This window comes from Ambystoma mexicanum, chromosome 4q (assembly GCF_040938575.1).
Source record: "Ambystoma mexicanum isolate Mex_15411 chromosome 4q, UKY_AmexF1_1, whole genome shotgun sequence".
Lineage (NCBI taxonomy): Eukaryota > Metazoa > Chordata > Amphibia > Caudata > Ambystomatidae > Ambystoma > Ambystoma mexicanum.
The window spans coordinates 860,607,789-860,634,046 of NC_090928.1; the positions used below are offsets into that span (position 1 = coordinate 860,607,789).

General features: G+C 45.0%; 1 protein-coding gene across 1 annotated transcript in view; it reads right to left on the reverse strand.

The window, feature by feature from the left end:
- Positions 1–26,258, reverse strand: part of TTC7A (tetratricopeptide repeat domain 7A) — a 2,220,458-nt gene that overhangs the window by 544,917 nt on the left and 1,649,283 nt on the right. Inside the window, exon 16 of the mRNA XM_069608425.1 lies at positions 18,636–18,752. Coding sequence (XP_069464526.1) covers positions 18,636–18,752 — 117 coding nt within the window. The remainder of the gene's footprint in view (positions 1–18,635; positions 18,753–26,258) is intronic.

Below are 26,258 nucleotides of genomic sequence, written 5' to 3' on the forward strand. Positions count from 1 at the left end.
TACCATCCACCTACTAGTCCCTCCAGCATCCCTTGCCAGCACGGCCCTCGGGTTCCCTTCCCCAGACTAGCCATAACCTGGTCCACACTGTACTCCGCACTTACCTTCCCTTCGCTTTCCCTTTTTCCTCGATACTTGCCTTCTTGGCTCCCCCAACACTTGCCTTCTTGCCCCCCCAGGACTTCCTTTCCCCCTCCCTTCTGGCACCCCGCTCCTGCACTTCTCCCTCTAGCCTCCTGCACTTACAAACTTGTTCTTGCACCTGTACGGTAGGATTGTCAAAAGTGCAATATAACCATTTTCTTTTGTCCTTCCTATGTTCCCCTCCCCCAATTTGTCTTTTATCGGCTGGAAACACTTGTGTATAGGCGCCATACAAATGTCCAATAAAATAAAATTAAAATTAAAAATCACATGTTTCCTTTCCTAGTCAATTTTGCTGAGAGAAAGAAAGCAATAGAGGTGGAGAATCGCTAGAAGCACACAGATGGAGATGGCAGAATTATGCCCACATTTCATTTGAAAGTGTACAGAAAAGTAAAAAGAGAGACAGGGATGAAGAAAGAAGTAACGAGGATCAGCCCACATTATAATCAAGCTTTGGCAAAGACAATATGTTTTGATATCATATGTCAAATGCAGCCTTAAGTACCCCAATAAGCCCATCATGTGCCTGGCATGATCACCGTATGCTAAGGTATAGGCTCTCAGTTGGTACCAATATGTCAACTGCCTCAAATTCCCAAAATATTGTCATTGTATGCCAGCTAAATAATCATATGAAATGTATAGTGCTGGGGGTGCTACCATAATATGCCAAGTGCAGACTACAATCCCCAGTTTGTGCAGCGGAATGATGACAACTGTAAAAGATGCCCAATGGATGGGCAGGCTGTTCCTCCCCTGCAAGAGCCACAAAAGAATTGTGTACTTGGCGATTGACGATTATTTTCAATTGTTCACATTAAGAGCCTGAAATATTAAGAAAAACAGATACTATACCAAGAGGCCGATTGATTTACAACAGCCACTTGACCCATGAGTATCAACTGGATCTTATTTTTTCCTAAAAGTGGAGTAAAATGAATGTTTCTGCAATTCATACTTTTTCGCATCAAAATATGGGTAGATAAATTGTACAAAATGGTTGCATATTTCATTTGCATCAGGTAATTGAAGCCATGCATACAGCTGCATCGCCTCGCAATTTGCGATGCAAAACCAGAGTTGCTAATGACCATTGATGGCAATTAGCGTCCTTTCGTCAAAGAAAATGCAGCTCATTCTGTCGCCTCCTCCCACCTCTTTCCTTCAGTCCAAGCTAGTTAAGTAGTTACGCCAGGGATGAAAGGGATGTGTTGGTGAAAAGTGCAACAGTAATCAATGGCCACAAAACGAAAGTTATTTTATGGGATTGTGCCCATCATTACCGTAGAGGTCCTTGGAGCCTGAACTGAAACATTCCAGTGAATATGCTAGCTTTTTTTCAAGAAAGAGAGGAAAAGTCTTCCCCAGGCACACAAAAGTTGTTTCTTTATATATACACTAGCTGGGGTGTCCTGATCGAGTGGTATCTCGTACTCTGGAGGATGTTGCTCTTGTCCTCTGAAATTAAAGTTTAAATCTGGATGCTTTACTAAAATGTCTTTATAAAGGTACAATATATGGGCAAGCAGTGGAGGAAACATTTGAAAGGTACCATGGGTTCCGGTTAGATGGACCAAGGTTTTCCAAAACAGAGGAGGTGGTTATGCCCGAAAGGGTTGTGATAACTGGATTGTGTTTTCATGGAAGATCTGAAGACTTGTAGCTTAGTACATAATGGGTCTCATTCCGAGTTTGGAGGCAGCCATGGTGCCAATAGCACCATGGCTGCCTCCAAACTCGGGTCTGGGTCCGTGGTGTCGGAATGGGGACTTACCGGGACATTCCGACCTATGCGGACCCAGTAAATCCCCATTTCGAAAACCATTCCCCATTCCCATTGAGTCCCTATAGGGCTCAATGGGAATGGGGAAGGAGATAATAATGGGCCCGCAAATTGCGGGACCGTTATTAGCTCCATGGTCCCTTAACGGGTCCCGCTAAGACAGGCTGGTAAAACCAGCCGGTCCTGGTGGAACTCGCTAAGAGACCTCGTAATAGGGCGGTAGGGGGTTAACGCCACCGGCATCCTTACCAGTGCCGTTAACCCCCTACCGCCAGGGTCGGAATGACCCCCAATGAAATGTTGGCTACAGGAGGGACTGGAGAGAGCGTGATCAGGCAATCCTGGAAGTTTGGCAGCTTAATTGCCTGATGATCTCTATGCGTTACTCCCTGTATCAGACTCCAGAATATTAATTCTGAGCTGCTAATCCAAGTGTGTCCAAGACAAGGATATGCTGTGAATAAAGGTGAATTTTGTTGGGGATAGTATGGTAAGGGAATTGGGTGGTAAAATTAGTAAAATAAAATTGAAAAGGCCAGACACGTTGCTGTTAAATAGGTTATTAATAAGTGTTTGTTCCATGTCATTCTGGACCATATTTTAGTTCATGGTGAGACAGCGTGGTTCCATTCTTGGTAGGAGGCTATCAATGTATAGACATCTATAGTGAGAAAATATACCATGAGCGCCCTATGCAGGCTAGGCTTCAGATGCCTATCCTTCTGTATGCAGTTAGAGACTGGCACCCTTTTGTGTGAAATGTGTTATTTATTTATTTATTTTATTTATTTATTTTTTACATTTGTAAAGCGCCTAAGCTCGGGGGCATCAGAGCACTGTTCAGATAACCAGTTGCACATATAATCGCTTGAGGCAGGATTAATCACTCTAGAGTCCAAAGCATGGCAGTGTCATGAATCAAGAGCTTGGGTGAAGAGCAGGGTTTTCAAGTCTCGGCGGAAAAGGCTAGTAGGATTTCTCTGCTCTGATGGGGCTGTGGGGAGGTAGGGCATTCCAGTGCTTTGCTGCAAGTGTAGGGAAGCTCTATCACCTCCTTTTGTTGCTCTGTTGAGGGGTGCTCGGAGGGCATTGATCTGACATGATGCGATGTGGCATTTATAACGCGCCTGTACACATGTTTCTAGGCATAACAAGACAAGGCCGGGGAAACAAGGGAGGACAAAATAGTGATCTTACTAGGCCTTGTGTCAGTCAGATTGCGCAAGTGTGGGGAAGAGGGAAGGGGAGAAGTGCCAGCGGGGAGGGGAAGGGGGAAGTGAAGTTAACGCACAAGTGCAGCCAGTGGGTAGCTCATAAGTGCAGAGAGAAGGGACTGTAGGGTTGCAGATACAGACCCTTAAGTGCTGTGGACCCCGAAAGCAGTGCTAGGGCAACTGGACATGCAGGAGCCTGGGCCCGAGTTCAGAGGGTGATCAGGTGACCAGTGTTCTAAATTATCTGTATTTTGTTGATGTTTTGCTTTGATGTTCGAGCATATAGGACATAGCAGTAATCTAGTCTAGCTCCGGTGTTTTCTCTGGCTATGGTGAGGCAGCATGTAGGCGAGAGAAATTATCTAGCTGTGTTGATGAGTTTTCTTTTGTATGCAGCTGAGGAGGCGATTGCATTCACTTGTCTGGTGAAGGATAGTGAGAATCCAGATAGACGCCTAGGGTTTTGATGGATGGTGAGACGGGAATGTTGATACCATCCATGGTGAAGGCTGAGAATTGTGAGTTGAGTTTGACATAGCTGGTGATCCTTCCAGAAGAATATCTTTCTTGTCGCCATTGAGGCAAAGGTGGTTCGTGGCCATCCAAGCTTTGATAGTGGAGAAGATGTTGTTGATATTGAGGGAGTCTGTGTCATAGATGCCTGACAATGGGAAGAGAATTCGAGTGTCATCAGCATAGTTGGTGTATGCTATGATGATGGAATCTAGGAGGTTGAAGTGGGTATTAGTACATATATTCTGGAGGGATGGGGAAATGCATGAGCCTTGGGGAACTCCACAGGGAATGGGAATGAGGGAGCATTAGCGGTGTCTGAGAAGACTCTCATAGATCTGTCTTCTAGGAATGACGCTACCCATGCTGTGGCTTCATCTGAGAAGTTGGTGCAGGATATGAGATGATTGCAGAGGGTTTTGTGGTTTATCAAAGGCGGCTGAGAGGTCCAGTTGGTTTAGCTTTTCTGGGCCGGAGGGTGGTACTGAGTTAATTGCATTGGTCATAGTGTCTGAGTAGATATTAGCAAGGGTATAAAGGTCTGTTGAGCTGATTTCCTCAACTATTAGACATGTGACCAGGGGTGAGATGAACTCTTTGGAGATCTTACAAGTGCTGCGTGAGAGGTTAGGGGGCAGCGTAAGGGTGGGTGGCAGCAGGTTGTTTGAGGGCATGGTGAATTGTACAATGTGGTGGTCAGACCAGAGGCAGGGCAAGTTGGTTGTGATGGAGATCTGACAGTTTAGATCTGCTACCCAGTCAACGGTTCTACCCTTGATGTGGGTTCGGGTTCAGATCCATTGCATGAATCCCAGATCGGAGAGGGTGTTGGCGATTGCAGCTGCACTAGGGTCTGCTGGGTTATAGAGGCCTAGGTTGAGGTCCCTGAGTAGTAAGGCCTGAGAGGTGGATTTCAGGTTTTCCTCTATTGTGAGGCTGAGGTCTTCCTGGAGTGTCACTGTCTGGCCTGGTGGTCGGTAGATGATGTAGATAGTTATAGAGTCTGTGAGGATGTAGTAAGCTTAGTTGTGAGGAGTTTGTAGTTAATTATGCATGTCTTTAGCTCAGGGGCGCCAGACTTTAACCTTTCACACCAGCAGTGTGCAATTGTTGTGAGCCTAGGTGTGTTGAACACATGCACAAAGGAAGTGGTGGGCAAAATTGCCCTCTACTTGCTCCCTTGACCCCATGTGGCCCTGGACGGTCAATGTTCTATAGACAGGAGAGCTGGGAGGGACTATAGGCACTTTTAAATGAGGGTGGGCAGGGCTGTCACAGGGTTTTGTGAGGTACGGGCAAAACGTTTGGTGAGGACCACTTAGTATTTTTTGCCTTGGACCACCAACGCAACCAGCTGGAGACTTGAGGAGTCCTCCTTTCATTGTATGTATTAAAGAAGCCACATTTGATGTATTATAACTGAAAATAAAAGAAGACAAGGCATGTATTTCTGCTTGAGACAGATTTAGTCCTAGGTTTTGTATTATATGCATATATAAATTTGCACATTTTACATTTTAAAAGGGACTTATCTAAGTAACTTCATATTAAAACTCCATGTACTTGACTTATGTTTTAAAGATTAGACCAAACAGTGTGCATCTGATCAGGGGTGTGTCTCCAGAGTTGTTCCCTCTCTTCATCCACTGTGTTCAGGTTCCACTCAACAAAAATAATTGTGATGAGAAGGGTGTTGAGAATGCTCCTACGCCTCCCTTTTTACTATTTCTGATCTATTGGCCTTGAACCACATCGGGCATTCCTACAGAGAAATGTAGACACACAAAATATCCTTTATGCAGACAAAAGACTCTAAAAAATACCATGCATGCACAGGACCATTTTATGGGTTTTTGGCTCAAACACATTTGGGGCTGCTCACAAACCAAAAAGGATTAAGGAATCCTACAATCTTTGTTGGCCCGCTCCTCTCAAGCAAATCACAGTCCAAAGCTTGACATTTCCACTGGCAATCATCAGAATATGCATGGGATCTCCTTTGGAGACCCAAGCCCCCTTTATCTGTGATACTCTGATTAAGCAAGCGCTGTTTCAAGGGAAACATGAGTAGCCCACTGGAGGGTGTGTTCTATTATGGGCACAAGCCTCATTTCAACAATAACAGCCAAGAAGATTTACCACCTGTAGTATGCATGCAAAACACAGCTCCGTAGCTACATGAAAAAGGTACATATGCCCAAGCAGAACTCAGACTGGCAGCCTCACAGAATGTACAAGTGCGCAAGCATGGATACAGGTGACAGATTAGAAGCAATGAGGAAGGTGCACATATCACAGCACAGCATCAGCCGTGGATACAGGTTATAAGTTACCAGGAAGGCGCATGTATCTGAACATAGTTTGGGAATAGAAGGGGCCCCTGGTTTTCAAGTGCTGCTGCCGTGAGGACGCCAAGAAACAAATGACTTTGTGGTGTGCACTAGATCAATGGTCACTTCAATAATATATGAAACCCTACACTACAACCAGTTAAACCACGAGTGAGGCTTGTTTGAAAAATCTTCCTCTGAGAACTAAATCAATCTAAATGACTGACAATTCTGAAATATTTAAGGCATGGAATTTATAACTGGTTAGGCACTGAGATTTAGGGCCTGATTCATGGAACGTTTTCCTAATGGATTACGCCATTATAAGACACTTCCATGAATCAGGCCTTAAATGTGTTGGCCAGGATCACACACAAACTTTTGTGAAGTGGTTAAGCTGGGATTTGAACCCAGCTCATTGACTCCATTATTCCTCAGTTCTTGTCATACGGCAAGATTCAATTATTAGTGAATGTTTGAAGTCCATGTACTTGAAGTCCATGAACTAAATTAATACCGTTTTTTGTAGACCTTTCATGGTGTTCAAATCATATTCTAAACCAACATGACAGTATGTTTAAAACATCATTTTAGAGTCGTATCATGCAGTAGGAGCATATTCATGGTCTTATTTCTCCATGGAACCTCACATGGATACATGGATACACCCAAGAAAAGCAACTGTGTGGTAAGGCCATGTGCCCATAGGCATTGTTTGGCACAGGCTCGCACTTTGCTATTCATGACATGAAGAAGAACATTTGACATTCTAGAAAAAAGCAGAGTTGGTGTCATATGAGCTCACCAGAGGCCTATAGCATTTAGCCAACTTCCTCCTGTCTAGGACCCATTCTACTCAAATAGGCTATTTGAATGTAGAGTGCAGGCAATGGGATAAAGAATGGAAACAGAATGTGGGAAGGCAAACCTTTTCACCAATGATAGTGCAGTACTATATTATTAATGACGATGAGCTGTCTAGGCTCACTGTATTGTCTGGTGGTGAAACCACCACTCAGCAGTTTCACCCGACATATTGGTCTCAGCACGTTGGATTACTGTTTCCAATTTGACTACCTAATCGCATCTCTCAACCAATGCCTTATGCTCTTCATTAGGGATGGCAAATAGACATGTGCCGTAGTGATACTCTTAGCATTTGAAACTGGTGTTTTATCTTGGAGGAATGTTCTTTTGTAGACTAGTCAGTGTTACTGTCAACAGCGTTTATATACACAAATAACCTCAAAGAGAGTAAAGGTTGATTTGGCCTTGCCAAGATTGGGTACTGTTGTACAGCATATGACTACAGATCTCTGCAACAAGTGCTTAACACACTGAGCTATCTTCTTAACCATGGTGTCACACAAAGCTATCCATGAGCCTTTCAACTTTGACCATAGCATGGGAACTATGTTATTACGTATGATCAATACATTCAAAAGAAAGATGATAAATCTATACAGGCTGCGCTTTAGTGAATGGACAAACAGGAGGAAACACAAGGAACTTGGAGTGCATTACATGCTCGAGGAGTTTGGTTGAATTTAGTTGCCATACTCTCATCTGCACACAAAACATCATCATGACTTGTTTAAGTCTTGTAAAACGTCATTGGATGTGACAGCCAGTTGCAGGCCTCTCCAAGGGTGGAGCATCTCTGCTTATTCAGTCAAATGCTCTTATGGCTAGCCTGATCTCAGTGTGCAGAGTTAAGCTGAGGGGGTCACGATGGTAGCTGCCTTTAATTGCATCCCTAATGTAGTCAACAATCACCCTACTGCTAATGAACACCAGCCTGATGACCCCTACGCCCTCCCCAGTAAACGTGTTTTTTTTGTGACAGGTCTGTGGGAAGGCACCTGCCCAACCCTGCGAGGCCTGGGACAGTTTGACCCTCTGGGGCTCTCTCGCGGCAGCCCAGGGGCGGGAATTGAGCTGTGGCTCCTCTGAGAGCAACATTCTGGAACAGGCTTCCTGGGAGGGCAGGGGGGATGCTGGAAGCTTTCCTTGCACAGTTATAGTGTTGTGGGACGAATGCTTCCCCTTGGGATGCATGAGGCTGAGCTATTCTGGGAGTTGAGCGGCACAGTCCAGCCACGTGCGTCAGCGTGTACGAGGCTGGCCAAAGGTCATCGTGTCCATGCGTTTATGTCAAATGTTGATTGCTGAGGTGACTCTTCAAAAGTCTGCTTGGGCCAAACGTCAAACAGATTTGGCGTCTGACTTAATTTTCCAAGTATTATATCAATAGGGCCGCAGAAAAATGTTAGGTCATATGAAATTGGGTTCACTTTGGACCAACTCGTGTTAATATGTGCCACAGGTAAAATACCCCCAGTGCTAATTAATACCTCAGGACAAACACACATTTTTGCCAGCCTTCACAAATGAATACATTTTGTTGAGATTCATGTTTTGTTATGTTATGTTATGTTATGAAAATGCATAAAGCGCACGGTCACCCAAAGGTATCATGGTGCTGCGAGGGAGGAAAAAACAGCTAGGCGGTCCCATTTAAAACAAATAGGTCTTCAGGGCTTTTCTAAAAACAAGATGATTAAGCACATTTTTAATGGCTGCAGCAGGTCATTCCACAGTTGAGCTGCGGCCACAGAGAAAGCCTGACCGCCAGCGCAAGATCAACGAATGGGCAGCACACAAAGCAGGCCAGCAGAGGCAGATCATAGTGTACAATTAGGGGAGTAGCGGATGAATTTGGCCCGCAGATATTCCGCTCCTAAATCATGCAAAGCCCGATGGACCAAGCAAAGTGCCTTAAACTTTATACGCTGGACCACAGGCCACCAATGACGGGAGCGGAGGACTGGCGAGATGTGGGCCCCATAAAGGGAGCCAGTCACCACTTGTGCAGTAAGATTCTGTAGGTGCTGTAGCCGTTGGACGAGGCCTTCAGGCTGGGCCAAATATAGTGAGTTACAATAGTCCAACCGGCTCACGGCCAGCGCCGCTACAATCCTGCGGCCTCAGGTTCAGAGGCACGAAGGGGAGTACTTTTCGCAGTATTCTAAGATGCTAATGACCGGTTTAGCATACGGCGGACACCTGGGCATCCATAGTAAGAGTGGAAGAGATTACCAATCCTAAACTGTTGACTGTAGCAACCTGAACAGGGAGCGGGCCGAGAGAAGACAGCCAGAAAGAAGACACCCAAAGTGCAGGATTAGGAGGAGAACCTACCACCAGCACCCCTGTCTTGTCGCCATTTAGCTTCAGCCAATTGTGGTTCATCCATTTTCCCACGGCAGACAGGCACCGATGCAGGCACAATGACATCTCAGCCTGATCCAGATCTAATAGAATGAGGATCTGAGTGTCATAGCACCTGAGACAGAAGGAGCGGTTGAGACACACCAATGGCCAAATATAGATGTTAAAAAGGATGGGAGACAAGGCGTAGCCTTGAGGAACCCCACAACCAAGAGTACAGGAACATGAAAGGAAAGGAGGCAGAGAGAGTATTTTAGTTCTGTCTGCCAAAAAAGAGGTAATCCAAGCCAGTACCTGGCCAGAGATTGAATACAATACCATCAACAAGTGTGGCATTTGACCTTTCTATTAAACACATATTTTGCCTGCCCAAAATCTCGTACAGTTAAATATCATGCAAGACTCCACTTCGTAAAACAACTCAGACAGACAGCCCACATGTAATAAACAAAAGTCAAATGTCAGTGAGAAATAAGTACTTTCATCTTCAATAGATATTGCATCAATTGCATACATGCACCGTGTTCCATTGAATGAAAAAACGATCTATTAAACACAATGTGGTGCTAGTATAATGTGGAAACTGAGCAGGAGAGGCATCTTGGTATCTCCCAATATGGGGGTCAGCATTGAGAGGAATTAAATACACTGTTCGATTCATAGCTAGGTCTATACTCCTGGTGGGATAACCAGCTCAATGCCATAATCTTCCAGGCCCATTCCTAGTGGATCACGGGTACCCGATCCAGCAGTGAAATCGAGTCCTGAAATACAAGCGTAGGGTGCAAATGTCTCTTTTTTGCATGCACTCGCAACAGCTTCCTCATAGCTGCCCACCTTCAAGGTAAAGATACATGTTGAACACATTCAAACATACACTAACCTTTTGGAAAGGTAGAGTTCCATGCACGTGGACCCCTTTGGTTGAACGTCTATGTGACTGACAGTGACGAGGGTGGCGTGAGGGGGTCTGTTTAAAGTAAAACTGGGGTGGTACCACATGTGCACAACCATTCGAATCTTGATTTCCTTTGCATATATATGAGCACATATATGTTCCATGATCCTAAAGCATGCATTTCAAAAAATTGCTGAATCTTGATTGTTTGGAACAGTTTCATATACAGCATCCCACTAGAAAGACTCAGGTGAGTTCTGTGCTCCTAAAGAGGGGGCACATGTAGTCCTAAATGATTAGCTCCAGATTCCATGTATCCCTCTGACTTCGGTACGTTCTTGGTTAGTTCTCTCAGTGCCTCCACCCACCACCCCCCACCCACTAACTAAATCACATGCAATCACCTTCTCCATGTCCTGGGCCAATGTTATCTTCCAAACATCCACGTTTCCATGTGGTTTTATAAACTCCAAATTCTTCCAGTTCCGCAAATGTATACATTCTGTTAATGTTCAACTATGTCATTTCACACGCGGCTTGGTCAATGTGAGGGCCTTTCCTACAACACGCGGCTTGGTCTGTGTGAGGGCTCCTTCTATCACACGCGGCTTGGTCAATGTGAGGGCCTCTCCCATCACACGTGGCTTGGTCATTGCGAGGGCCCCTCCTATCACACACGGCGTGGTCAGTGTGAGGGCTCCTTCTATCACACGCGGCTTGGTCAATGTGAGGGCCTCTCCTATCACACGTGGCTTGGTCATTGCGAGGGCCCCTCCTATCACACACGGCTTGGTCAGTGTGAAGGCTCCTTCTATCACACGCGGCTTGGTCAATGTGAGGGCCTCTCCAGTAGACTATGCTCCGGTTATATGTATTAAGGAGCTGCATTTAGATACGTGTACACTAAAGTGTAGGTCTTTTTGGTTTCGTGGTTTTACATCTCACTGAACTTTCGTTTTTTCTTAATCCCAGCTCCAGATTATAGATGCACTTACTGGTGTTTCTGTGGCCAAGAGGTGAGAAAGACGGTGTAGAGGGCCCTGAGAAACATCTGTGCACCGAAACTGAACAAAGTTTGGAAAAACGCTATAGGTAGTTGTATTATAGTTGTATACATTTTCATAAGTACATAAGATGTGTAGTATTTAGTCACTGTTAAATGAAGTGATGATCTCCATTGTACATCATTTTCACACATTTGAAAACGTTAAATAGGAGATCCCCTTTCCCAGGTTCTTTCCCTGGGTGGGTCAAGTTACTGATCTTGTACACTTTCATGACTACAATTATTAACTCAAACACTTCTTAAATGCTTTTCTCCATGACTCTTGAACCACAGAAAAATCCACCACAACATAATGGGGCAGTAGATGGACCTAATCAGATTTATTGAAATAGAAATCATCTAATCATCAGAACATACATTAATACAGTTTTCTTTTGAGACCGAAAAGCAGGAGATTGACTTTGAAGAGGAGGCTGTAAAAGAAGAACAGTGACTTGCAGATGAAGGATCAAAGAGGCCAAGCCCATGTAGAATCCAGAACATACTATATTAGGAAAGAACTAACCATCACCTGTTCTCAGGTGAGCCTCTTCATCACCTCTCTTTCCTTCCTAGATCTGCAGCTTCATCTAAGTCTTCTCACAGGCTACTGCCTCCTGTCGAGCTTGTCCTTCCAGCAGTGGGTTTGCCATGGGATGGCTTCCTATTGCACTTGAACAGATGTGGGTTTAGTAGTGTCAGTGCTGGGGTACTCTTTAACTTCTGTTGCTTTGTTTTAGTTCCTCCCCAGCTGTGTCTTTGTTGGGAAAATGTTTTTCTTGCTATGCTCTTTGAGGCATCAAATTAATTCCCCTAGGGCAGAACTCCTTGCGCCTCCCGCAGAGGCTGGACATGCAATAATGTTCTAGATCAAACACTGATGAGGAAATAAAGGAATGAGGAGTACTGTTCACATTCACACAACTGAGCTAAATCCTGAGCCCTGTAGTATCTCGTGAACCAGTGAAACCAGTGAAAAGAGTAAACATTTTACATCAGCTGCATAAAGCATATATTACGTCATGGTTTCTATTAGCAAACAAACTTTGTATAAACACATGCCCATAAATACCTTGCACCACAATAATGGCAAAATGATATGTGATTGTTTGTTTTTAAAATAAAAAGTAGCACAACAATTATTCCAACTTGAAAAAACAGTTCTAAACCAACCAGCTAGCAGACACAGCTTTGCTACTTGTCATACATTTCTTTGAAAAACTTTGAATACCATTCACATGCTGTTACTTTTAATCACTGCCACATGCTTCCTGTGATGCATGCCAGCATTTCCATTAGGTCTTGCATGTGCTGTGTGAGGTTGAGGGTATTGAGAAGGCAGAGGAGAGCTTCCTTCATTAGTTTAGTGGTTTTGTTGCCTGGGAGGTTGAAGCTGCCTAGGAAGATGATGTTGTCGTGCGTGAGGGACATGGTGGTGACCAGGTTGGTGAAGTCTTTGATGAAGGCGGTGTTTGAGTTTGCGTGGTCTGTAGATGAGATGGAATATAACTTTGTCTGTCAGGGAGAGCGGGAAGTGGCAGGAGAGGACTTTCGAAGGAGCCAATGTTGTTGACGCCAAGTCTGGTGCAGGGCCACAAGGACTTGTGGATGACTGTGAGGCCTCGCCCTGTCTTGTTCGGCCGGTCTCTGTGTTGGATGCTGTAGCCATCGGGGACAAGGACGACTAGGATGTGGGTATCAGCCAAGTCTCAATAATGAAGATGGCGTCATGGTTGTGTGTAGCGATGAGACCGGCGATGTCTGCTGTATGGGTGATAGCTGAGCGGACTTTGGTGAGAATCAACTACCATGTTGTTGTGGATGGTGAGGGGGTGCTGATGGGATTGAGGCTGATGTGGGTGAGGTTGCTGCATTGCGGATTCCATGCCGTAGAGGAGGGTCAATGACGTTGATCTTGGTGTTGCCTGGTGATGGTGGGGGTGGCCTGTGAGGATGGAGGGAGAAAATACATGTCAGCACATGCATATCTGTTGTCTGAGCAAGGGTTTGGGCCCTGAGTCCTCCCCGTCTGAACAGGTCCAAACAGGAATTACCCTTTTCTTTATCTGTCCTTCAATTTGGACGCTCGGGTGAGAGACGTCCTTGATCTAAGAGTTAAGAGCAGAAAGCAAGAGGTAGTGCCAAGAATGTCGGTGGAGCTAAGGCCATGTGACCTAGGTCCACTTGCACCTGGCCACCAACTGCAAAGGAAAAGAGGCTTGAGGGCTGCTTAAATAGGGAAAAAGGGTGGCAAAACAGGAAGGCACCAACGGTTTAGCTGTGATTGACATTTGGGCGGGGCTTAGACCTCATGATCTAGATCCACTTTCACCTGCTCAATCAGCCTGTGAACGTCTAAAAAAAATGGCAGCGTAGCCAACTCTGAGAACATTACTAGAAGTTGCCTATATCGTCAGAGGGTACAATTCACCAAATTCATCAGAATGGCTCAGTGGGTTACAGGCCTACTGGGGAGACTTATCTGTGCATAAGGTCACAGGTTAAAATCTTTTCAGGACAGCACAACTATCGAATGGTGCTTTCTTTAAACCCGGTATCAATAATACCTTACCTCAAAGTTACTCAGTTAACACCCTTACTAGAATTAATGGTTGTTTGCCTCCTACGGGTGCAAGCAAATTAACACATTAGAAGTGAAGCTCCCTCACCAAAACTAATTAACAGGAAGAAGATGTGAAAATTATATATTGGACACTTATATTGCTGATACCATATCCAAAAAGAATGAATGAGTGCATGAACGAATGAACACATTTCTTTATTATCAATTTGAGTAATTGCAGACCATTTGTGCAAAGAATTTTAACAGCAAAACATATTTTAAGTACATTAAAAACAACTAAGGGTTTACACCACAAGTAGAATTTTATTTTTGTGATTTTAATTAAAGTTGTTAATATTACCCAATTAAATAGTACTCATGTTTTCAACTTCAGAAATTTGAAAGACTCAAACAGGCACACCCCCAATGTGACCAGCCATTCCGGCCTCTCAATGATATCATATTGTCATAAAGTATAATAACTGTATATGGTCCCCCTCAATCATGCTCACTGTATTGCTCTGAGGAGCAAAACCGCCCTAGGCAGGCACATATGACATGTGACCGAGTGTGCCACATCATTACTTGTGTTTTGAAGGTACCAATATTTCATGAAATCTCCCTCCTAATATCATGTAGCACAATTTTATGTCAAGGCATGGATGGTTGATTGTAAGCACTTTATTCCTTGATTTTAACAGCAGCAAGTAACACATGTTTTAAAATCTTTATATGTCATTCACTAGAACTACTAGTCCCATAATCCCTTAGTATAGTCCAAGTGGGGTGGCCATCTTGTATCGGCCCTCATTTAACCCAGCTTCCTATGCATTAAAATCCTCTTTCCTTGCTAATGGGAAAGGTTTTCCATAAGTTAAGTATTCTATACGTCTGTATGGCTTAAAAATTAAGGTTTGTTACCTTGTTCTTGGGTGATTATTATACTGTTTTCATTTCAGGATTTCTTGTTTTGCTAAACCTCTCCAAGAGATGTGTGGCCACCATACTTGCTGTGGCATAGCTGAAGGGCTTGTGGGTTCCAACTTGTGCATCCACCTCCCACTCGCATCAAGAGCCACGGGGCCCCATTACTAGTGAGCCGGAATGGCACCTTATGAGTTACCAGCACCTTTTCTGGACCGGCACACTCCGAGTCTGCCGGTAGGGGCTGTGAACTACCGGCAGCCTGACCTGCCGGTAGTTCTTGCCCCTTCCAGCAGCTATTTCGCAGAGGCACCAGCACCGTTCGTAATGGTGCCATTGCTTCAGGTTTCCATTCCCATGGAGTTCTATGGGACCCGTAATAATATTACCGGGATATTAAGTGGTGGAAACGGTAATGCAAATATGCCAGTACACACTGGTAGCACCGACAGGTTACCGGCAGACTCGTTCTCTTATGTAGCAGTGACTATAGAGTGGGGAATGGACCATTGTGAATATTCATCGTACTTGCAGACACTGCGGTCCATGTCCCGCAGTGACAGGTGTGACAAGAACAAGTTAATGCTTTGATTTAGAGCTAACAAATGCTGGACTGTAACCAATAGGTGTAAAGAGAGGTGGGCTGGGGGAGTAATGAGTAAGTAGTATTCCAAGCTTTGCAGCAGCAAGCAGCTTTTCAGTTAATATCAGCATAATGGAGGGTGAATGAGAGCTTTTATCATCTCAGGAGGAATCTTGAGGAAGAAGAGGATCCTTCCCCTACTAAAGATCCAACTTGGTTAGGGAATTCTGCCACCTTTGTAAGACACTCCCTCTCTGAGGCCATGAATATCACTATGCCTACCAGTTCTCCTGGGCTTTTCGTAGGTGAACGGTAAAGCTATTTCTTTGTTTATAACAGAGATGCAGACTTCCCTCCTTGAAGCCATCAATAGACCAGCGCAGTGCAAAGAGAAAGCTGGGGATTGGGGGTCCACATTCAGGTAACACTAGAGCACCAAGAAAGAGGAAACTTCTTGAGCATTTCAGGGATGTGTTGTTTCTTTTCCTCTCAGCCTCTTCTCCCTGGGGCACTGACAGTGATTCCATCAATAATTTTTCTTCGTATTTATTTGAAGAACAGGAATGTCAGTTTCGGTCAGTGTGTGCAAACCCCAGTGGATCGGATGGGGCTTGCACACACTGCAGAAAAACATGCTTCCTCACACAGGGACCTGCCCTGCAAAAGGCGATGAGTGGAGATGGTGTGTTAGATAAAACCAGTTAGCAATTGTGTGCCATGCTCATTTGCCTCAAACCAGGAGCCAGGGGGGACCTCCATGCAGCAAGCGGCGTCCGAAAGTAGCTGAAGTGCAAACATCCCAGAACACCCGGGAAGAGAAAGAAACAGTTCATTTCTAGTGTTCTATTCTATTCTATTCTATTCTATTGAATGCTTATTAAGCACCAACTCGCCCAAAGGCCTCAAAGCGCTCACAGACAATACAAACAAAAAACATAAAGACAGGAGGCAGCGGGGTTACAGTCAGAGTCCCGGAAGAGAGAAAAGTAAAAGAGACCTAAGTTCTAGGAGCAGGAAGGAAAATGAAAAGACAGCCAAGATGCTCAGTAAAAATTCAGGGGACCGATAAACCGTGTGCAACACAGGTGCTTCGGTGAATGTCATGGACCACACACATTTTCAACGAATATGGAAGCCATGTCCATTGAGACCCAACAAGGTGTGACTATACACCTTTGGCGGTTCGAGTCCGATCCCGCGGAAAGGATCATTTGTTACCAAAGTGCAGCGTGAGTCACAGAAGGTAAAAGCCTGATTCTATATCAGGGCAGTAAGTGACGATGCTCTTCTTCAGTGTGAAGCGGCAGAATCTCTTCACATTTGAAATGTTGTGTATATAGAAGACATCAATAGCCTGGTAACGAGTTATGAACAATTATTTCAAGGAGGCATTTCGTAAGGGATTACCCCATAAGGCTCCATATGTAGGACACCATACAGATGGTTGCCGTATAACAGAGGAGGAACTTGCCATTTGAGGGGCAGAAATGGAGAAGAGCTAGAAAAGTTGGTGTGATAATATACATTATTGAGAAGCGTGATGGTGCAACCCTGGGTATCCCCAATTGTGTTGGTGCTTAAGTGAAACAAACACCTCACTGGGGTCATCAATGCCTTAGGCTGATCATATTCAGCCAGCCATTCAATAGATCTTTCTACAATGGCAGTTATCCTGTTACAATTCCAACAGTTAAAACACTCAGTTGAACTCTTGTTCCCATCCCTGTATCTGTTCACCCATTATTCTCCGGCTCCATTGAAAGTGTATTCTTGCCAACTCACTATCTCTCTTCCAACAGAACACACAGCCTCCTGCAATGCATTGAAATGGCTCTACGTCATTTCAGAGCTCATAACAGCCCCATTACTGTGAACCCATCCTTCTCGATCTCTCAGATGCCTTGACCAAATGGACCACACTGCCTGACTCGGGTCTCTCCAGATCTACAATCTTTTGGCTTCCAACCTATGTCCCTAATGACTTATTTCACTTGGTATCGTGGTGCTCAAAAGCATTGCAGCTAACCGGATCCCAGATAGTGTACTTTGTAGATAGTTGCCCCCTCTTCCTATCAAGGTACACCACCACTTCTGCAGATCATCTCTTTATCCAACTACTCCTAATTCTTATTGACCAAAACCAAAATTCATGAAGGCATCCATCGCTCAATGGCTTTCATCCATCTACCAATGCATGGTCGACACTGTCTAATGCTCAATCCAACAAAATAGACCTTATTTACTTCCCTTAATGCACAGCACCAACAAGCATCACCTCGTCAACTCACCCACATAATGTTCCTCTGCATTCACCACCAAGAGCGCCACCACAGCGCACCTTATAGAGCTCAAAGCCTGAAAACCCCAATCTCTAAACCCACAAAGCTTGACCACCTCTATTATTTACTAGCAGATCTTCCCCTCTGAACATCCCAGCCCTAAAACAATCTTACTAACTCAGACTTTCTATTGAACCTGGCTCATCTCATCAGCCCCTTCACTGGCCAGGTGTTCCTGCCTTTTAACGCACAACCATGCACTGCTTGAATGAGTCACATTTGCCTTCTCTATCTTTTGTCTTGCCCGCCACCACACTCACATCAATGTGCAAAGGCCCCTTTGCCCTGACACCACTGCACCTCCCTCGTTGTGAGTGTCATCCTTGTTTGAATCGCTTGCACCAATTCGCTGGTGCAGCCCACCTCTTAACCTATGGGTTAGCACTGATAACAACGCCTTGAACTCATCTCTCATTGTATCGCTTTCAGTTGGAAGGGGCCCTCGCCCACCACCCTCAAGCATTTGCAACAAACTCGAGGTCCTCACCCCAAAATCCCAGCACGTTTTGGATTATCCTCTAGGGCAGGGGCCTGCAACCTTTGGCTCTCCAGATGTTTTGGACTACAGCTCCCATGAACGCCAGCCAGTATAATCAACGGTGAGGGATCATGGGAATTGCAGTTAGAAACATCTGGAGAGCCACAGGTTTCAGACCCCTGCTTAAGGGCGCTGTCTGTCTCCCAATCATCATCCTCCCACTATGCATACTGATTTCCTTAGTGGTGTTATCACATTGTTCTAGTATTCGCCGTTTTGATGCTATCCGCAGAATTTTTCATAAAAAGGCTCCATAGCGTAAGTACTGTATCCCATTTCTGCAATGCATCTGCTGTAGAGATCTCAGCCTGGGGTGAAACCATTGAAGGTTTACTTCTCAGAACACCTGAACATAACCAGTTGGATAATGCAAGCACCTAGCTTCTACAATACAGGAGAGCAGCAGAAAGTGCATAATTAAACAGTAAGCATCATAGTGTGCCCAGAGGACACGTTACAAAAAATGACATTTTAGGTATGTTTAGTCATGTTGATCTCCTTTGCACGTTTTGTAGAAACACACCTACCTGATTTGTGAAATATGAAAGAGTGTCTGCCACAGATTTAGCATGTGTCTGACAGTCACCAGTGCCTCCTCTGGTCCTTTGAGTGCCCATTCTAGCTTCACCTTGGTTAAGAGTATGCTAGAAGGAAGAGAGAAAGGAAGGCCGTCATTACCTCTAATTCATGGTGTACAGTCTTTGCAATCACACAAGGCTGGCATGCGCGAATGCGACATCAAGCCTCCACACAGGGCGTCTGCAATCAGCTGCATGTGAAACCTCCAACAGTCTCCCTAAACCAATGGCCTCTGGAGTTCATTAGTATGACTCGTCAATGAGTGAGAAGGATGCTTTGGCATGATAATGGCTCAATGATACCCCTGATAATAGGATTCAGAAATGTCTGTGTAGCCAGGAGCAACAGTGTAGATGAGGGGGGCTGTGATCAGTGTTATCTCACATGATTCACTTACTATCCTAGATTTAGGAGTTGGGCCGATTTTTTTGTGCTGGAATAGCGCCAGAGGTAATAGTGCCAGAGGTAAATACCACCACCACTGGCGGTAGTCCTGAAGTTCTGCGTAATTCAGAGTTGCCACAGTCCTGGTGATAGTGGTAACGGGCTTTGTACTCCAGCAGTACCACTTTGCATATATATATATATATTTTTTTTTTTTAAATATCTTCTTCCAGTTCCACCATCAAAGTGTGGTGGAAATGGAAAATGCACGGTAGTGGTGCATGCCACTGCTGCACATATTTCTAAATGCACAAAAGGGTTCAGGCTGACTCTTTTGTGCATCACATGGTTAAGGTGGGAAGAGGGTAATGCCAACTTTGCCCTGCCTTGCGATGGGCCAAAGTAAACACATGCCCACTGTATTGAAGGGAAGCGCCCGCGACTCCATTGTTTAAAGTGAAGAAAGTTGAAAGCACTTTTTTGTGCCAGTTTTACAGCGGCTCATTGGGAGTGTGATGAAAATTATGGTATTTGGCAAACACCACCACTTCTACAGTCACCGCCCAATGTGTGATGTGTGTGCTTCAGACCTCCCAAGGTGTGTGCTTTCGCCCTCCCAAGGATTTTAACTGACACTACATTTCTGCCCTTTACAGACCTAAAACGCACTGAGACTCCAACCTTTAGAAAAAATACCCACCAACGATGTTTGCAAGTGATGTTCCCACTTATCAGGCATACCTAGCAAGGGAGTGGAGAAGAACTAAGGGTGGAAGAGGTCAATGCTGCCCTTGTTTGCGCAGGCACTGCAACTTGACATGCTAAGGCATTGAACTGGAAGCGAGGCCTAAACCCCCCACTTTTCTGAACGAAAATGGCATCTACCTTAATCACCTTTAGCATAAATGCATTGCCTAACGTCTTGCTGAGGCATTTAGAAGTCCCAAACACCATGACTGGGCAGCAGCTTATAATCATATTGCAGTTCACGAATTTAGGGCAACTTCCTGAGCTACTTTCTTCAGCGAGCCAGAGCATGCAGTGTGGACCTTGCGTCTGTTCTGTACGGATGGATGGGTGAATAAGGAGCTGCGAGACTCGGTGAACATGATCCGCACAGGCTTCTATTTCTTCAGGGAAAGGTGTAATGTCCCAAAGATTTCACTTCGTGTGCAAACTGGCTGGACAAGGTCTCATAGTTGCCAACATGACCCATTCCAATCTGTAGGTGCTAATCCAGTCCTGGCTTTTTCTTTGCATTCTGGGAATTGTAGTTACATTTTTCCCATTACAAAACTCGAACTACAAGTCCCAGAATGCAAAGGAAAAAAACAGGACTGGATAAGCACCTACAGATTGGAATGGGTCGTGTTGGCAGCTATGTGGTTTCCATTCAGCACATATGGCAAGAGAGTTTTCATTGTTTGTGAAAGACGGAGGGCCATCCAAGTATGTGTTGCCCACTAGGAAGGGAGAGCCAGGGTAAGACTATATCTCATAGGGCACAGGTCCCAAAACCAAGGGTGCTTGGATCCAAAAATCAGTGCCCGACATCATTTATTTTATTGTCATGTTTAATTAGCTATACAAAGGACGTGCTCTTCTGGGATGCAATTCAGCTATGTGTGAGCCAGTCCAAGTGGACACAAACTGAAACACTTTAGACTTGTGAGGCCACTCTGCTACATCCATAGTTCCTGCGGGGGTGAAGGCCACCCCATAACGTGGCCAACTAGTCTCCAACATGGGTTGACTGCGCTACCCACAGGGCTGTCATGCAGGGCGGTGTGGTAGCAGTACCTTGAGACCTCCAGGCCCTACAATTAGAGAAGACGTCAGCACCCTGAGGTGCCCGTCAGTTGAGGAGAGCCCCCTCGACATATTCTCTATGTCCTGATTCAGTTGCCACTGAGTGGCCAGTGTTTGACTCACACGCTCCTTATGCCAACGGCTCTAGGCTTGCGGCCTACTACAGTTCTAGAGATGTTTATTTGGCTGCAGAGTCAGGCGTTGAGCAGCTGGGCGCGCGCTCATCTGACGCCCCATACTCCAGACGCCGCAGGTGACTGGGGCTTGCAGTCTTGCTCAGTACCTTGTGAAGTTCAAGGGAGAGCCTGTCCGATTCTAGGATGAATTGGTGCAAATAGGGGAGAATATCGAAACGCACCCTGGAAGCCCCACCAAAGCATTATTCTGGGGCACTGCATTTGCCTGGAAAAGCCAATGCTCCAACTCGCACTTTGGGAAAGTTCAACACTGTCCCAAAGCACCTATTGGGCCCATGCAAACATCTTGCACTTGTGTGCGTTACACTTGGATTGGACACGAAGGAAGATCGGTGTGTCCAGCAAGCGGCTCTCTGTTCAGCAAGACACATACATGCTGGCAGTCCGCAATGGGCTCTTCCTGCCCTTCCCAGCCCAGGCCCTGCCAAAAGTAATACATACACAGCAAGCACCTATCAGATGCATAATGTCCACTGGCCACTGAGCACAGCAGCTGCTTCTATCTGACTTTTATTCCCAGTCTATAATGATTAAATCCCATTGGCCCGTCTGGAATGTTATCGTTTTATTTGGCAAAGAGTAGTGTCTAGCAATAGGTCCTAATTATTTTTTAGAATTTCCTTTTTGAGGACATTAATGTCTATATCTGTTCAACTGCATTGCATTGTAAAAAGCATACTTATATTACCAATTACGTCCTGCAAGTTTGAAGCCCTAAGAGCCACCAAAATACACAAAAAGTGTGCTGGGGGGGCCTATAAGACTGTGCTTACCTCGTTTTGCTCAAACGCTGGGTGCAGGGGTGGAAGGAGCTTGGTAATTGCAAGCAACACCGTTTTTTCTCATCCAACATCCATTTAATGCCCTTTTCCACATTTCGATTTACATCCTTGAATTCAAGCTGCAGTTGCTTTGTTACCGTCCAAAATATATCACTCAATTCCAAGGCCTTAAAAACTCAGCTGCTGGGACTTTGACAAAGACAGCTTTGCTCGAACACATGGCACCGATATTGTGTGAATTGCACTGGGTGTCTGTCAGTGAATAAAAGCATCATTTTCAAATCTTTTGGTGTGGCCCAATAATACTTTTTCGTTAACAAATCTGTCATTTATCTACTGACTATTTAATTGCAGTCGAATACTCAAACACTGTGGGTCTCATTACAAGTTTCCCGGTATTCTGGTGGTAAATCAGCCGGAATACCGGCAAACGGAATTGCCGTTACTGGCACTTGGTCTGCCGGAATTAGTGGCAGGTTACAAATGACAGTAAGGGTGGTACATTCACTTTCCATGGAGTCCAACAGGACTCCATGGGGGATTTTGTCACAATTACCAGCTGTGCCAGTAATAAGGGCTGTTTTTTTGTCGGTAGGGGGCAGATTTACCTCCAGATCTTAGCTGGAGGTAAATCCTTAACCCCTACCGGCAAAGTTGTAGTTGGTCGAACCGGTACAAGTGCCAGTAAACATTATTACCCGCACGTTTACCATGTAAAAGCCCACTCGTAATGAGGTCCAGTGTCTCTTCCCACTTTTTACCGCAGCTGCATTGGCAGCCAGAACTTTTTGGTCCAGGCAACTACTCTTCGGAGCACCCTTCTGCCGCTGATTATTAACCATTCCATATTTACATGCAGGCTGATTACTTGGCTTACCGCACAGTAAGCAGCCAGAGACCTTTCCCCTCCAATGCTCCTCACCAGGAAACTGCTTAGGCAGTGGCTGTGTGCTTTACACATTCAGAAAACTTAAAAATCAGAACACTGTGGTACCTAAGTGACAGAGTAAAGGATGTGTATTCTAACGTCTATGCGATACGGGCCACTGTCACAGAAAATGTGGCTGAGGGTCGAGCGAATCGAGGGTCTCTACAGGTGACACAGGACTTCAGCCTCAAATGGATTCACTACAGCATCACAGCTGCATCCTACATCTCTGCCCAGAAAAATCATACAATTCTTACAGGCAAGCGGAAAGAGCAGGCTCAAGAGGGGCGGGGGGAATTTGATATGTTTCAAATGCGTTTGATGTTGCTGGAAACATTGAGATATGAAACTGGGTGCTTCAAATGCCTGCAGGCTTCAGCGCTATAAATAAATAAATAAATAAATAATATATTGAGTTGATGAATACCAAGAAAAGGGCCTTGACCGTCAGAAGAGCAGATTTTGAAATCCCAGAGTTGATATCAAGAATGGCACTCGGTAAGAAAGGAGTCTGGATGGAATATGGTCAGAGATACCAATCTTTACATCTTTATGCACAGCCAGTAAATTAAAGAAAGAGACAAATAATCTTTTTGGGTGAAAGAAATGGAATTGGTAAGGTTACATCAGTGGGCTCAAAGAACAAGTTCCTTTAAGACATCATTATAACGAGGTTTGACACACGTTGACTTAATTATTAAGGAGGAGACCACACATACAATGTGTCCATCATGATTGGAGAGTTATATAACACACATAGAGAAACACACAGTCGATTATTTACTAAAAGTCATTTATGTGAAAAAAATGCCTTGAAAGAAAAAATCCAAACCATTAATGGATAGGATCCATTGGATTCCATGAAGTGCATTGTTTTCCTCGAAAGCACACACTATATATATGTATCAGTATACAAAGCCAACATTTATTTTACAATTATTGCGAAAACCTAATTTTGTAAGTTACCCTGACCCTCAATCTTGGAGAAAAGTACTCTAGAATTGTCCCTTCCCTCAACAATTTTCCTGTAAAACCATCAAAGCAAGCAGCAAGACATAGGATTAACAGCCAGCAGCTGAGCCCGACTATAAAAAAGGGGGTACCCAAGACCAAATGTCTTTCTGACTGTTCCGCTTGATTGATCCGCTTGATTGATCTCGTGTCTACAATATTGAATTGGGGGAGAAGAAATCATCACAAGATTAGAGATTAACACAAGGCATCTCAACAATTATCAATAAAAGCCTGTTTTTATTTAGAGCCACATGAGGAATTCCAGCTGTATCTAGGATTTTCAATTATAGGGCTCGTCATTACCCAATTTGATGGTAGTCAAACAGTTGTCTTCACAATGACCACCGGCTTAGACAACTCTGCATGGATTCAAACCTATGTCGTAAAATCTGAACACATATCTACAGAGAAGATGTAATGTTCACAGCCATTGTACTAAAAATGGACCAGGTACACCGATTTAAGTGACTGCTCAGGAAATACACAACAATATAAATCTGATCCTTGCGTGCAGCATTTCTGGAGTATTCTTCGACTTTCAGTCTCATAGGTAGAGAACAGCTATGCGTGAAACAAGGGAAAACAACACTGCATCCCAACCTGGGCAACTCAACATAAAAACCTAAAAATACTTTGTAACAGGGTCAGGGGCTTGACCTCGTCAGTGGGGACAGAAGAGCTCCCAGGGAATGTACCCAAGCCAGTTTCACCTCAGAGTTGGGGTGAGAGCGTTAGGAGGGTGCAGGGCTTTACCCTACCCGTATGTGCCACATCGAGTGATGATAGTGCTACTGTCAATCACACCATCCCTTGCCGTACCAACATGCTGAACCAACACCAATTAATGCCATAATGTGTGAGAGGAAGAGCCATCAAGAAGTCTTCGACACTCCCACATGCAGGAAGCCCTTCCGCCATGCCGAAAGGACTATACTCACTGTATCGATGGAAGAAGGAATATTGGAGCGCACGCAGCATTTTCCAGAGAGCAAACTCGAATTTGGATGTTGCGTGGGAAAACGGGACAAGGCCAAAAGGGGCTTATTAAACTTTGCAACATGAAAGTTCAACCCCAGGGGAAAGTATATCTGTAGATAGGCCTTTAGGCTAAGTGGGGCCAGACCAATAGAGGGGAGGGGGGCAGGAAGGAAAATGAAGGGAGGGTGTATAACAGACTTGCCCACAAAGAGCAGAGTGAAGGGTACCGAGAGAGGCAAGAAGATGCACCAAGAGAACCGATGGAGGATGAACGGTGGAGCAGAGCATTGATGAGATTCTGGTGGAGATTTTTACAGGTGAGTTGTTGAGAGAGAGTAGTACTAGATAGGGATAGTGAGAGTGAGGCTGTGAGCGAGAGAGTGTGTGTTTAGGGTGACTGAGTGAGAAGGGGATAGGTGTAAAGTGAGAGGCAGTGATAGGTGGAGAGAGTGGAGAAAGTGAGAAGAGACAGGAGTGAGGGGAGAGGAGGGAACGTAGAGCATAGAAGGAAGGAGAAAGGAGAGTGTCTGAATATCAGCAGGCCAGAAGAGGAGAGCAGGTACAGACAGGAGATGGAGGAATATATAGAGAGAGGGAGGGAGAAGGGCACAATATTGAACGCTGTATTCCACCATTCCACCAATTCGCCTAAGGGAGTACTGGGATAGGGAAGGCCAGAAGAACCCCATCGGGAGTCAGATAGAGAAGGCTACAGCCTTTAGCCCCTCGCAATAGTCAGAGCTATAGACAGTATGGGCTACCTATCCCTTGTTACCACTGTGGTGATAGGGACGCCTGGGCTAGGGAAGTGGGAGCCAGGCAGGACGAGAGGTGGACTCCCATTACTGTGTCAAGATTTCTGCTACATTGAAAGAAATTGTGTGAACGCTTTATTTTATTTTGTTTTACAATAAACCACTCTATTGTAACACACTTTCAGACTTTCGGAGTGTGCATGGCCATCTGTGACAACGTGCACTGCACAATTGGAATATGTTATCAGTGTTGCAATTGAGTTCAGAATTGTTCACCCATCCTGTGGCCAGGCATGGGTGCCTCTTGGTGCCCCAGCTAGACAGTCTCTGCGTAGATGGTCTTGTAGACCCCCTCCTAGAGAACACCCAAGATTATCCACAAATAGACAACTGGGTGATACCCAGCCTTCTCTACAATGCCAACTTGGCTCCACTACCACAACAACCAAGGGCCCTCCAGCAAATCCTCAACAGTACTGAGGAATTATTGCACACATAAAAAAACAAAAGTAATGTGTCAACATACATATATGCAGTGTCATGGCCTAGGGCCAGCAGGCCATTGAAGAATCAAAGAAGACATTCTACATGGAGAATTCTTCCCTTTAATGGATCTACACTTTACCTACTTGGATATCACATTTTTCCCCCAATGCAATCTTAGATGCCCATATAGCAATGGTTATGGAAAAGTTAGGTCTACCGGCAGCAAATGCCATCCCCC